The sequence below is a fragment of the Nuphar pumila genome, chromosome 12, assembly GCF_984573655.1.
Source record: "Nuphar pumila chromosome 12, dmNupPumi1.hap1.1, whole genome shotgun sequence".
Classification (NCBI taxonomy): domain Eukaryota; kingdom Viridiplantae; phylum Streptophyta; class Magnoliopsida; order Nymphaeales; family Nymphaeaceae; genus Nuphar; species Nuphar pumila.
In genome coordinates, this window is record NC_143260.1 from 89,509,868 (window position 1) to 89,522,820 (window position 12,953).

General features: G+C 41.0%; 1 protein-coding gene across 3 annotated transcripts in view; it reads left to right on the plus strand.

The window, feature by feature from the left end:
* LOC149821163 (E3 SUMO-protein ligase SIZ1-like) overlaps positions 1 to 12,953 on the plus strand; it is a 201,156-nt gene that overhangs the window by 164,114 nt on the left and 24,089 nt on the right. For all 3 annotated transcript variants that reach the window (XM_089982042.1, XM_089982041.1, XM_089982043.1), the window contains exon 12: positions 1,639 to 1,797. In XM_089982042.1, coding sequence (XP_089838168.1) covers positions 1,639 to 1,797 — 159 coding nt within the window. The remainder of the gene's footprint in view (positions 1 to 1,638; positions 1,798 to 12,953) is intronic.

Sequence of the window (12,953 nt, forward strand, 5' to 3'; positions counted from 1 at the left end):
GCTCCAGTTAGAAGGATGGAGAAATGGGAAAATATATTAGTTAAAAGAGGTCGGGGTAGGCCTAGGAAGACATGGATGAAGGTGATAGGAAAGGATATGAATGCTTTGAACCTCACTGAGGACATGACATTGGATAAAAATGAATGGTGGAGAAGGATTCATGTGGAAGACCCAGAATGATTTTCTTTGTTGGTTCATATCGCTGACTCCAATTGTTTTGGGATGAAGGCGTAGTTGTTGTTGTTGTTGTTGTTAAGAGGCCTGCATACACTTCATGATCACGTTATTCAAAACCTTGGCATGGGTCCCGCAAAATGCCCAGCATACCCTTGCTGATTCTGGTACTTTAGGGTTCTGGTGTACTTGTACGTCTTTTAAGTTTTTTTGTTTGTCCACTAGCAGTTGTTGCACAAAAGCGTTCTAAAATGAGGCTTGTGAGTGCTTATTGTCTTGAACAATCCGTCTTATTAATTTTTGTGTGCTTGCACGGATCTTGCACATCTTATATATAGATCTTCTTTTGAAGTATTAACATCTAATTCCTGGTGATTAACATTGAACATGTAGGCAGTTTACAAAGTTTCGGTTGATGTTCTGTTCTTTTCATCATTGTTCATAGAAAATTAAATTTTTAGGCACTGTTTGGATGACATTTTTATAATTTGATTTGATAGATGCACTTTTGAAAGGTAAATTTATTGAAACATTAATTTAAAACTGTATTTTGTTTAAGGGTGTGTGGATGATAAGATTTTATTTATAATATTTGCATTAAAGAAAATAACAATGTAGAGTTTCATAATATCATTTTCCAGCAACTTCTCGGCCATGAGTTGGCTGGAAAAATAATTGGGAGAATGTTGGGAGCTCTTCTTTATTTCCAGCCAACCCATGGTCAGAAAGTGACGGAAATACGGAAAATATAATGTTACTTTGTTTTCTTTTTAATAGTGATTTTGCGGACATGGGTTGGCCGGAACGTGATAAAAAGGAATGTATAAACTCTTTCGTCTCATTGTCCAGCCAGTCAATTGCCAACATTATAAAATGTGTGGGTAAGACAATTGCCACTGGTGAGTGGTGAGCAAGAGGAAGTGAGGGATGGGGGTAAAAGAGAGACAAACTCCCGACAGGAGATGTGAAATAATGGCTCCTTCCTATTTTTTCAAATATTTGGTTTTTAGTTTGAAAATTACTTTTCAAAACCATCGTTTGGATATTTTTAACACCAAACACTATATAACTAGAAAATGGTTTCCAAATTGCCATTACGGCTATCATCCAGACAGCCCCTTAGTCTTAATGGAAGGGAAATTGTTATTCACAGATCGTGAGATTTTCTAGGTTCGAATGTCCATGTTACTCATTTTCCGATTAGTCTCCCCTTCTTTCTGGTTGATGTTATAGCAGTAGTTGCTCTTGCATTTGTGGTTTCCATAGGCTTGGTGGACATACTGTTGATCACTTCATTTTATTAGTTATGGTTTAAGACTTCAATTTTATTACTTTAGTCCATATATTTTTTATTTTGTAATAGGTTGATCATATTTTATAATGAATGAATTTGTTTTCAACAATTTCAGCCTTCTTTTTATTGATCATAACCATTCTTGTACCTTTGTGTCAATTAATAATTAGGTACTTAGCCTTATTCCGAAAGAATCAGATGGTGAGAAATTTGAAGATGCTCTTGGCCGTGTTCGTCGCTGCATTGGTGGTGGTGCAGAGAATGCAGGTGATAGTGATAGTGATTTGGAAGTAGTAGCAGATACTGTCACTGTCAATCTCCGTTGCCCTGTAAGTGATGTTCTTAATGGTAATTGTAAATTATTTATTTTCTATTATATTTGCAAATATGTGGTTTAACTAGTCTATTTCAAACATAGGTAAGATTTGATAATAATGATCCTTGTTGTAAATTCCATTCTTGTTATTATTATTATTCTCATTCCAACCACTTAGATTTAACAGAAAATAACTTACCCTTCAGGTGTGACGCACACATAAAAACTAAGAGCCTATGCACTAAAATGACCATCAATTCTGTGACAAAGCCTCTCTAATTTGGAGCTTGATAGTGATCAACTGTGCTGCTGCTACTAATGGAAAACAGCAGCACTGTTTTTATGACTTTGATAGAGAATACAAAATGTCATCATCATGAATATGTATAGCTCTTTGATGGCATATGAGATTTGAGGTTGCACATGTTGTTTCTCTGTGTGCCTTGTAAAATCATGGGGAGTTCAATCTTTGTTCCTAAATTTTCAAGGTAAGTTTCAGCCACAAACCTTAACAAGTTTCATGGACCATTGCTTGGCCATCATCAGGACAAAGTATGATGTGATTCTTGTTATTTAATATTATGGAACTTGTAGTGAGATACCTATGGGGAATGCATGAACTAACTTCACCCACATTGTCACTTATGCCTGGTCTTTTAGTGGTGAAGTTAATCAACTTTCCTTCAAATTTTTTTACGTCTCATGATAGGTTTATTCCTAATCTTCTTTCCCTTTAAGTTTCATGGTTCAGCTATATATGTTTCTCAATGGCTAAGCACCTGCGATTGTGTTCTGATTGAGTAGATACATGTTTGGTGGTATAGTTCTATCTTGTGTGTCTTTAAGAGGTTCTACAAAGGAAGTAATTAAGTTCCCCCAAGGCTTCATTTAGCTGTTTCTTCAAACTGCCAATTCCTTCCATGTTTTCATCTGTCACCACTATGCTATCGACACATATATTGTAAGAAGATGAGTTCTTGGATTATCACCAAGCGAATCTTCAAATGGCTTCAATCAAAATACCGAAGAGATCATTCACAAGAATCACAAGGGTTCATACACAATACCCAAAAAAGGGTATGCCACAACACAAGAAAAAATATATTTTATTGGATGGGAAAAACACCCACTAAAAATCATGCTTTACAAGGGGGCAAAGCCCCATATTTATAATACAAGAGAGGGGAAGAGAGAGTCGTTGGGCTCCCAATGGTTCTAAATAGAGCCATTGGGAGTACAACGACAGTCTTACTTCACGCTTTTTGACTTTAGTCAAAAGTTCAAAAAGACTAAAAATGTAAAAAAACTAAAAAGAATAAAAACCTATTCTAACTAAACTACATGACTAAACTAAAAATAAAAAGATTACATATGATGTTACATTTTATTTAATCATTATTTAACACTCTCCCTCAAACTTACGATTGAATAATCGAAACTTTGTCCAAGAGAAAGTTAAATCGAGGAGCAACGAGAGGTTCGGTAAAGAAATCGGCTAGTTGGTATTCTGAATAAACATAGGAAAGATCAATTGTGCCATGTAGAAATTCAGGACACAGATAGTGACTGTAAAACCCCATTTAAAAAAAAAATCTGTTTGGATCCGGGCCGGGTCGGGTCCGGACCCGACCCGGGCCCCTTTTTTATTTTAGGGTTTTCAAAAACCCGAGCATTCGGGCGCCGCAACCCCCCCCCTTCGCTTGCGGGCAGATTAGGGAAACCCACCAGGGGTTTCCCCTTTCGGTTGCCCCCCTGCGCCTTTAAGAGAGGGGTTGGAGGGCGAGGGGAGTCACGCCTCCCTCTCGCAGCCCTCGCCCCCCCCTCCGCGCCGGTCTCCTCCCTCGCTGCGCCCCGCCGCTGACGCCGGCCACCCCTCCCAGGTACGCCGCCCTTTTCTCTTTTCTTCTCCTCCCTCTTCTCTTTCTCACCCCCCTCTCTATCACCTCGTCGGGAGGCCGACAGGCGACGCACGGCCCCTGCCGCGCCCTCCCATGTCCCCTGTGCCTTTCGGAGGGTCGACAGGGAGCCCTCAGACCCTGACGCCATTTTTTCTTCCCCCTTTCTACCAGAAGCTATCGAAGGGCCGGCAGGGGTCCAGTCACCCCTGCGGCACCTGTTTGCCGTCATTGTTTTGGGGTCGCCATGACTCGGTCTGGCAAGGGCTGGGACCCCTACCATTCGTTGACTCTTCCGGGCAGGGGCCGAGGCCCTGCCACCTCACCGCCATCGGCAGGGGCTGGGCCCCTGCCGATTCGATGATTCCGGCAGGGGCTCAACCCCTGCCACTCTTCTTTTGCCGGCAGGGGCTCAACCCCTGCCACATAATTGTTGCCGGCAGGGGCTGAGCCCCTGCCACTTTCATTTTTGCCGGCAGGGGCTCAGCCCCTGCCACTTCATCGGTTCTGGTAGGGGCTCAGCCCCTGCCACTTTCATTTTCGCAGGCAGGGGCTCAGCCCCTGCCACCTAATCAGTTCTGGCAGGGGCTCAACCCCTGCCACTTTCATTTTCGCAGGCAGGGGCCCAGCCCCTGCCACCTAATCGGTTCTGGCAGGGGCTCAGCCCCTGCCACTTGGTTGTTGCTGGCAGGGGCTCAGCCCCTGCCACTTGATTGTTTCTGGCAGGGGCTCAGCCCCTGCCGCTTCTTTGCGTTTGGCAGGGGCTCAGCCCCTGCCGCCTCAGTATTTTTTCGACAGGGGCTCATCCCCTGTCGCCCCGCTGCTGTCTGCAGGCAAAAGGCTTGTCCTTGACGTTTTTCTGATTTCGGCCAACAGGGGCACACCCCTGCTGCCTCTCTTTTTTTCCTATAGGCAGGCTTGTTTTCTATTTCTCCGCATTATAATTAACATAGCACTGTTGCAGACCTCGCATCGGACCCCCGCTCTGGCTCCGCGGCCCGAGCCTCGTATCATCTACACGCGTAGACGCACGCAGCTGCACGACATCCCGAGGTAGGAGAAAGTCGCACGAATAGTATGTATGAACAAAATAGAATAAGACTTCTGTGATAGAATAGTTATTTTGCATATTTGCGTATCTGAAGAAGTATTGGTTGGTCAAAGTTTTACTCTTTGTAATTCTTTTGAAATTGCATAATGTAAATTCTTTGGGTAGACTCATTCTAGAAAGAATCAAGTAGTTTACTTGGCATGCCTGTTTACGTGTAGGATTGCTTAACTCATAATTGTCTATTATGCATGCTTATTCCTTTGAAACTGCATACTTAAGACAGACTTTGTGAATAGACTCAAAACCACTGCAATTGCTATTGTAACCGAACCTTAAGGCAGGTACGGTATGAATTTTATGTAAGATCATGGAGTGTATTGAAGTGTGAAATCTACACTGATTTTGAGGTGGTAATATCGGCCTCCACAGGCCAATTGCTCAGAAAAGCAAAACATGTCATGTAGGAACCAAAAGAATCATAAAACATTATGTTGCCCTCTCATCGTAGTTGTACCTCTAGGAAGGTACAATCGTACTTTTGGACAAGTACGTCCCATGTGGGTTACGATGGTGGGATGATGAGGTTGTAGCAACCTCGATGAGTGCAATTAGCACAATGCTGAGATCATATAAATGGTGACCATTCGCCTTCACAGGTAAAATGCTCGAGTGGGTCTAAGGGACCAGAGCATGTAGGATGGGGCGGCGGTTAAGAAACCCCCGTTGTACCCATCCGATCTTCACGGTTCATCAAGGGAGAGGATGGATGGTACAAAGACTCCGATGGACAGGTTGTTAACAACCACCCCACGGGCAAAAGACTCGGTTTCCCCAGTCATCGGAGTTAGGGGAATTGGGATTACCATAAATTATCCTAGGTGGTAACTCCCAGGCACTTCTGCAGAAGTTGGATGCATCCATGGGCCACGAATGCCTTTGGGGATTTACTCTCTTGGTCACTGACCGTCCCCTTAGGAGCGGACTCAGTCAGCCATCCGGGTTAATGAAAACACCTAACATAATAAACCCCTGGATCGGTCTCGGCTGTTTCTACGTTTCGCGTCTGTGCGTACCCACAGGCCAGTTAATATCAGAACTTAAAGAATATATTCATGAATAGTTGTAGATGACTGAGACTTACACTGCTTCAACTAACAACTCTTTGCACTTATTACATTTGTTAGAATAGACTGAAGTTGCTTTAATTGCTTAAATATCATAACTGTTTATCTCATGAATGTCCTGTTTTATTTTCATTCTGCTTATCTGTTCGTGCACCTACTGGTTTGTTATGAAACTGACCCATTTCATGGGCAGGTGAGGAGTAGGACTGCACTGGCGGCCGATGGCGTGGTGCAACGTGGATCAAGATTCATCTTCTTTCTGCTGACGGCTTGGCTCTGGGACTTTTTGGAGTTTTCTTAGATTTATTGAACTTTGGAATAAAATGCTTATTTTGTAATAAACTGCAGATTTTAATCGATTGCCTTATTTCTTAAATTTCTTTAAGTTGTTGTACATGTGAATGATGGTTTTTCAGCTAACGTACCCAGAATTGTTGACTTGCGTTCCTTTCTAAATGTCTTCCGCTGTCATTTTTAAAAGTTAAAACTTTAAATCTTCGAAAGGTTTTTCGATAAAGTTTTCGAAATCACAAGTCGAAATTTTGGGGCGTTACAGTGACAATCCATCTCAATATTCTTGGTGCATTCGTGGAATGTCCGGTTGTTGACAATATAAATAAAACTTTTGTTGTCGCAGCATAGTCGTGATGCTCCTGTACTTTCAACACCCATGTCATGAAGCAAGCGCCTTAGCAAGACTACTTCCATAGTGGTTGTAGTCATAGCCCTGTACTCGGCTTAAATTGACGAGAGAGAGGCTTTTTGTTGCTTCTTGCACCTCCAAAAATTCAATGATTCACCTAAAAATGCACATAAACCAGTAGTTGAGTATCGATAATTAGAATCACCTTCTCAATCTGCATCAGTATAAGCAGTTAAATCTAAGGAGGAAGAGGCAGACAAGAAAAGTTCTCAAAAAATGAAAGTTTTAATATATCTAATAATACGTAAAACGGATCCCATATGAACAGTGGTAGGAGTATGCTGAAATTGGCTTGATGTGTGAACGACATGCGCAATGTCAGGTCCTGTAATAGAGAGATAAGATAGTGCCCCGACAAGTTGTCTGTAAGGTATTGGATTTTCAAATGGTTCTCCATCATCAATCTTCATTTTGATGTTTACAACTTCGGGAGTGTCAACCTCTCTTTCATCTGAGATACCAGACCTGTCAACAATATCTAGAGCAAATTTAGATTGAGTTAGCAAATAGCCTCTAGAAGAATAAACAACTTCTATGCCAAGAAAGAATTTTAAGAAACCCAAATCAGTCATTTCAAAGTGTGTTTTGAGAAAATTTTCAATGTTTTCAACTCCCTGCTTATCACTTCTAGTGATGATCATGTTGTCTACATAGAGGAGAATAATAATAATACCTGTATCAGAATTCTTAACAAACAAAGTTGTGTCAGTAAGACTAAGATTGAAAATCAAAATCAAGTATAACTTGACTAAATTTATCATGCCAAGCTTTTGGGGCTTGGTTAAGCCCATACAAAGCCTTATTTAATCGAAGAGCCTTTCCTTTTGGAATATTGATGCCAGGTGGTGGTTCCATATACACTTATTCAGCTACACTTCCATTGAAAAATACATTTTAACATCCATTTGATATATATTTTATTTCTTTGAGTAAGCAAGAGCTATTAAGATCCTAATTGTAGTCATTCTAGCAACTGGAGCAAAAGTCTCTCCATAGTCTATTCCATATTCTTGAGAATAGCCTTTGACAACTAATCGGACTTTAAACCTCTCAAGAGTGCTATCACTCTTGGTTTTAACTTTATACACCCATCGACAACCTATAGGCTTTTTACCTGATGAAATATCTTGAATAATCTAAGTATTCACTTTTTCTAAGGCTTTTAATTCTGTTGTTCCTTGTTGCAGCATAGTTAGAAGGTTCTGAAAAAGGTGTATAGTGTTTCGGGTCTGGATCCTATACCAGACCCGAGTTCATTCCATTTTATGTATTAGTGTAACATTTTAAGTGTAGTGTATTTTTTTTGGGTTCGGATATTATATTAGACCCGACCCGACCCGACCCATATACACTTAAGTGCATTTATACAAAGCATTACCTCTTAATGCAGGTGCAGATGAAATTCTATCATGGTATCAGAGCATAGATCCTTCTAGAGACAAAAAAAGGAACTCTGGCTCGTGACAACGATAAAAAATTGAGGTTTTTCACTTCTCATTTTCTTTCTCCTTCGTTTCTTTTCTTCCCCCCTTTCTGAATCTTCCTGTGTACTCACACCTCACGTGAGTTACATCTTTATGAATCTGTGATTCACGGGAACTCTATTCACGTGAATCCAGATCGTGGATTGACTGCATTTCACGTGAACTGGTTCACGTGAAACATCGGTCTTCTCCCAGATCGTGGGTTAACAACTCTTCACGTGAACTCGTGAACTGATTCACGTGAGATATTAAATTTGTTTCTATTAATCGTTTGATTCCCTTTTCCATTCTATCTTTTCCAAAGTCTCTCTGCATATTCGGATGTTATAGTGCTTCCCTTTGATTCCCTGTGCTCTGCTGCACATTATTATTCTTGATTTCCCTTTGCTGAAACAGTCAAAGGAGGGGTTTCTTAACATGAGATTATTTCTTAACGTGTGATTATCTTTTCACGCAAGCCCCTTTTGGTGCACAGAAAGGCCAAAGTTTCTTCATTTTCTAATTTTAACAGTCTGTGATTCTCAGACAGCAGCAAAAAAAAGGGTGTTGGGAGAAGGTTGAACTTTTTTTGTCTATTGATTTTTATTCTTTATGGATCCCTACCACCCTCTATCAAATCTTTCTTCAAGTTTTCTCAACTAGCTTATTTCTGAGAAGTTGAATACCTCAAATTTCTTGATCTGGAAGAGGCAAATTATTCCTTTCATAAGGAGTCAAGGTCTCTTAGGTCACCTGGATGGAACCACTTCAGTTCCACCAGAATTTAGCCCGAGAGAAGAAAAAGACGATAAAGGGGCGAGTTCAATCGTGTATGTCAAAAATGCTGAATTCCTCAATTGGGAAAGAAAAGACCAGTCAGTTGTTGCATACATCACATCCACCCTGTCTCAAGAGATCCTTCTTGCCATTCTTGACAATTGTACAACTCTACAACTCTGGGAACGACTAGTTCAGACATATTCGCAGGTTTCTCAAGCAAGAGTAGTTTTTCTAAAAAGAGAATTTCAGTTGTTAAGGAAAGATTCCATGACCATCATGAAATATTTGAACAAGATGAAGACCATCACAGATCAACTTGCAGTTATAGGGTGTGCCGTTAGTGACAGTGACATGGTGCAACAAACTCTGAGTGGATTGGGATCTGACTACAATATGATAGTCACTTCACTATTATGTCTCCCTGTTCTTCCTACCTTTGATGAACTACGAGCCAAATTGATACAATATGAAATGACTCTGAAGGGATTCTCTGAAGAAACTCATAATCATTCAAATTCTCAAGAAGTTTTTGCTACAGGAGTGACCTATGATAGAGGACGAGGAGGACAAGGGCGAAGTGGACATGGAGGGCGTGATTTACTTCCCACTCCAAACACGTTTACTCATGCGCAGGGAACAAGATCCATCCCTACCTGCTTCCTTTGTAACAAAACGGGACATATCAAGGCGAACTGTTGGCATAATCCAGAGAATAAAGGAAAGAGTCCACAGATAGAAATCAAGAGAAAGTTCACAAATACCAAAGACAGTGGAGAGATTAAAGATTTGTTGATATCTGCCTTGTCAGAGTTAAAATTGAAGCAGAATGATGAAGGCACTTGGTTTGTCGATTCCGCGGCAGCGACTCATGTGACAGGCGATGTAGGTAAAATTTCTAATCCTATTCCTTATTTTGGAAAAAGTAAGATTGTCACTGGAGATGGATCCCACCATCTTGTTTCCATTGTTGGAAAGATTGTCATCCCCATGTCACATTCCACTCTTACTCTTTCTGACGTTCTTCATGCCCTTGACCTTAAGAAAAATATTGTCTCCGTCTCTAAACTTATTGATGATAATAATGCTTCAGTTGAATTCACTCCCTTCTCTGTGCAGGTCAAGGACCTACGCACGAGAGAAACATTCGCTGAAGGAAAGAGACGAGGCAACATGTATGTCTTTGAAGAAGCTCCATGTCGTGATGTTCGCCCTTCTCACCTGATTTCGAAGCCTTCATCAGAGTCATGTTCCTCCTCTTCTGCTAGTGTTTTTAGTATCTCTGAATGCAATAAGCCATTCTTATGGCATAGTAGGTTAGGACATTGTGGGAGTCATTTTATTGAGAAACTTGTTTCTAATAATCTCATTCCAAAAGAAAGTCTTAAAGGGGATGAGAGCAATCATAAATGTTCAAGTTGCCTTTTATGCAAGAGTCATGTATTGCCTTTCCATTCAATTAATAAGAGAGCTTCAAAACCTTTTGAGATCATTTGTTCTGATGTGTGGGGACCCGCCCCAATTGTCTCTGGGTCTGGAAGCCGATATTATCTAATCTTTGTTGATTATCTAATCTTTGTTGATAGCTATTCTCGATACACTTGGATATATTTCATAAAAAATAAGTCAGAAGTCTTCTCTTTGTTTCAAAATTTCTTTTCCTTGGTCAAAAACCAATTTTCTGAGTGCATTCAGTTTTTCCAATGTGATGGAGGTGGGGAATTTTCATCCCATGATTTTATTTCTTTTCTTCGAGATAACGGAATAGGAAGAAGGGTGTCCTGCCCTCACACTCCTCAACAAAATGAAATTGCTGAACGAAAACATAGACATATCGTTGAAAGTGCCATGAGTATGCTTCATGACAGCAATCTCCCCACCACCCTATGGACATAAGCCTTTCATTCTGCCGTGCATGTGATAAATAGATTGCCGATGGTTATTCTGGAAAACAAGTCTCCTTATCATTGTCTCTTTGGAGATCATCCTAGTTATCATGATCTGCGTGTTTTTGGATGTGTTTGCTATGTGCATGTTGATCGGTCTCTGAGAAACAAGTTTCAAGACAAAGCCCAGAAGTATAGGTTTGTGGGATACGCAGATGACTACAAATGATATAGGTGTTATGATTCCACCAACAAACGTATCAGAATCTCAAGAAATGTTGTCTTTGATGAACAAAATTTTGATGACAAAGCAGATGCAACGAATATACCAACTGAAGTTTACTATCCTTGGTTGAGTTCAGAACTTTTTGCTAGCTCCAGCGAAGCATGTTCACCAGGTTGCGTGCAGCAAGAAGAAGAGATGTTTGAAAACACTGAGACGTCGGGGTCACAGAATTCAGAAAAAATACCTGGCAGATACAAAGGCATTGTCTATTCCAGACAGAGACCAATGACATCAAGCCATTCAGATCATGCTTCAGTCAGCAATTCGACCCCTTCTCACACTCCTGAGATCAGAAAATCGAGCCGCATACGACATCCCATTGACAGGTGGGTCAGCTATAACAACTTCTCCTTGGATCTTCAGTTGTTTTTAACTGCTCTCAATAAAGAAGATGAGCCCACTATGTACTACCAGGCAGGCACTTCTACCAAGTGGGTAGAAGCCATGAATGATGAAATGCAAGCTTTGCATGAATGTGGAACTTGGGAAGTCGTTCCCAGACCGCCCGACAAAAATGTTGTTGGATGTAAATGGGTCTACAAGATAAAGTACAAGCCAGATGAAACTATTGAGCGATACAAGGCAAGGCTCGTAGCAAAAGGATTCACTCAAGAAGCAGGGCAAGACTATGATGAGACTTTTAGTCCGGTTGTAAGAATGAGAACAATTCGGATTATTATATCTCTGGCTGTTGAACATGGGTGGAAGTTGAGTCAGCTTGATGTAAAGAATGCCTTCTTGCATGGGGACTTGAAGGAGGAAGTGTATATGGAGCAACCCCCTGGATATCAAGAAAAAAATTGTAAAACCCATGTGTGCAGGTTAAAGAGAGCTATCTATGATCTGAAGCAAGCATCTTGCTCTTGGTTTGATAGCTTCTCACTAGAGATTCAAAAACATGGATTTTCGCGTTCCATGTTGGACCACTCATTGTTCTTTTTCAGAAGCTAGACTGTGACCACTCTTATTGTTATCACAGGAAACTCTATGGTCCACATCCAAGAAGTGAAAGACTTACTAGGTCAGAGGTTCAAAATGAAAGATCTTGGAACTCTACGCTATTTTCTTGGTGTAGAAGTTGATACTCAAACTCATGGCTTGACACTCACTCAACACAAGTACACCGTAGATGTTCTCCACAAGGCAGGTATGAAAGACTGCAAACCTCTGGGAACTCCGAGTGTGCTGCATCAAAAACTTAGTGTCCATGATGGAGATTTGTGTGATGACCCCACCAGGTATCGAAGCATAATAAGAATGTTACAGTATCTGACCTTCACTATACCAAATATTGTTTATTCAGTCAATCAAGTATCTCAATTTATGCATGCGCCACGTACTGGACATATGGAAGCTGTCAAGAGGATCCTTAGATATCTGAAAGGGACTATTGGGGATGGATTGACATACTCACCACAGTCATATGGCAAAGATGAGCATGGACTCACTGTATATTGTGATGCAGACTGGGCTGGGGATCCTGATGAACGAAGATCTACATCAGGATATTGTGTCTTCATTGGAAGAAATTTAGTCTCTTGGAGCAGTAGAAAACAAAAAGCTATTGCTAGATCTAGTACTGAGGCTGAGTATAGATCTATGGCTGCTGCTACTGCCGAAGTCACCTGGATCAGACATCTACTGACTGAAGTAGGAGAAAAGATCTCCCATACTACCTTGCTATGTGACAACCAAAGTGCTATTAATATGTCATTCAATCCAGTACATCACAGTCGTGCTAAGCACATTGAGATTGACCAACACTTTGTGAGACAGAAAGTTGAAGAAAAAGAGATTGAGCCTGAGTTCGTCAATACTGAACAACAAGTTGCGGACCTATTTACGAAAGGATTAACAAAGGATCGTTTTTGGATGCTCAAAGGCAAGTTGTGCATGGTTCATAACCATGATCAAGTTGAGGGGGGGGGTGAAAAAGGTGTATAGTGTTTCGGGTCTGGATCCTATACCAGACCCGAGTTCATTC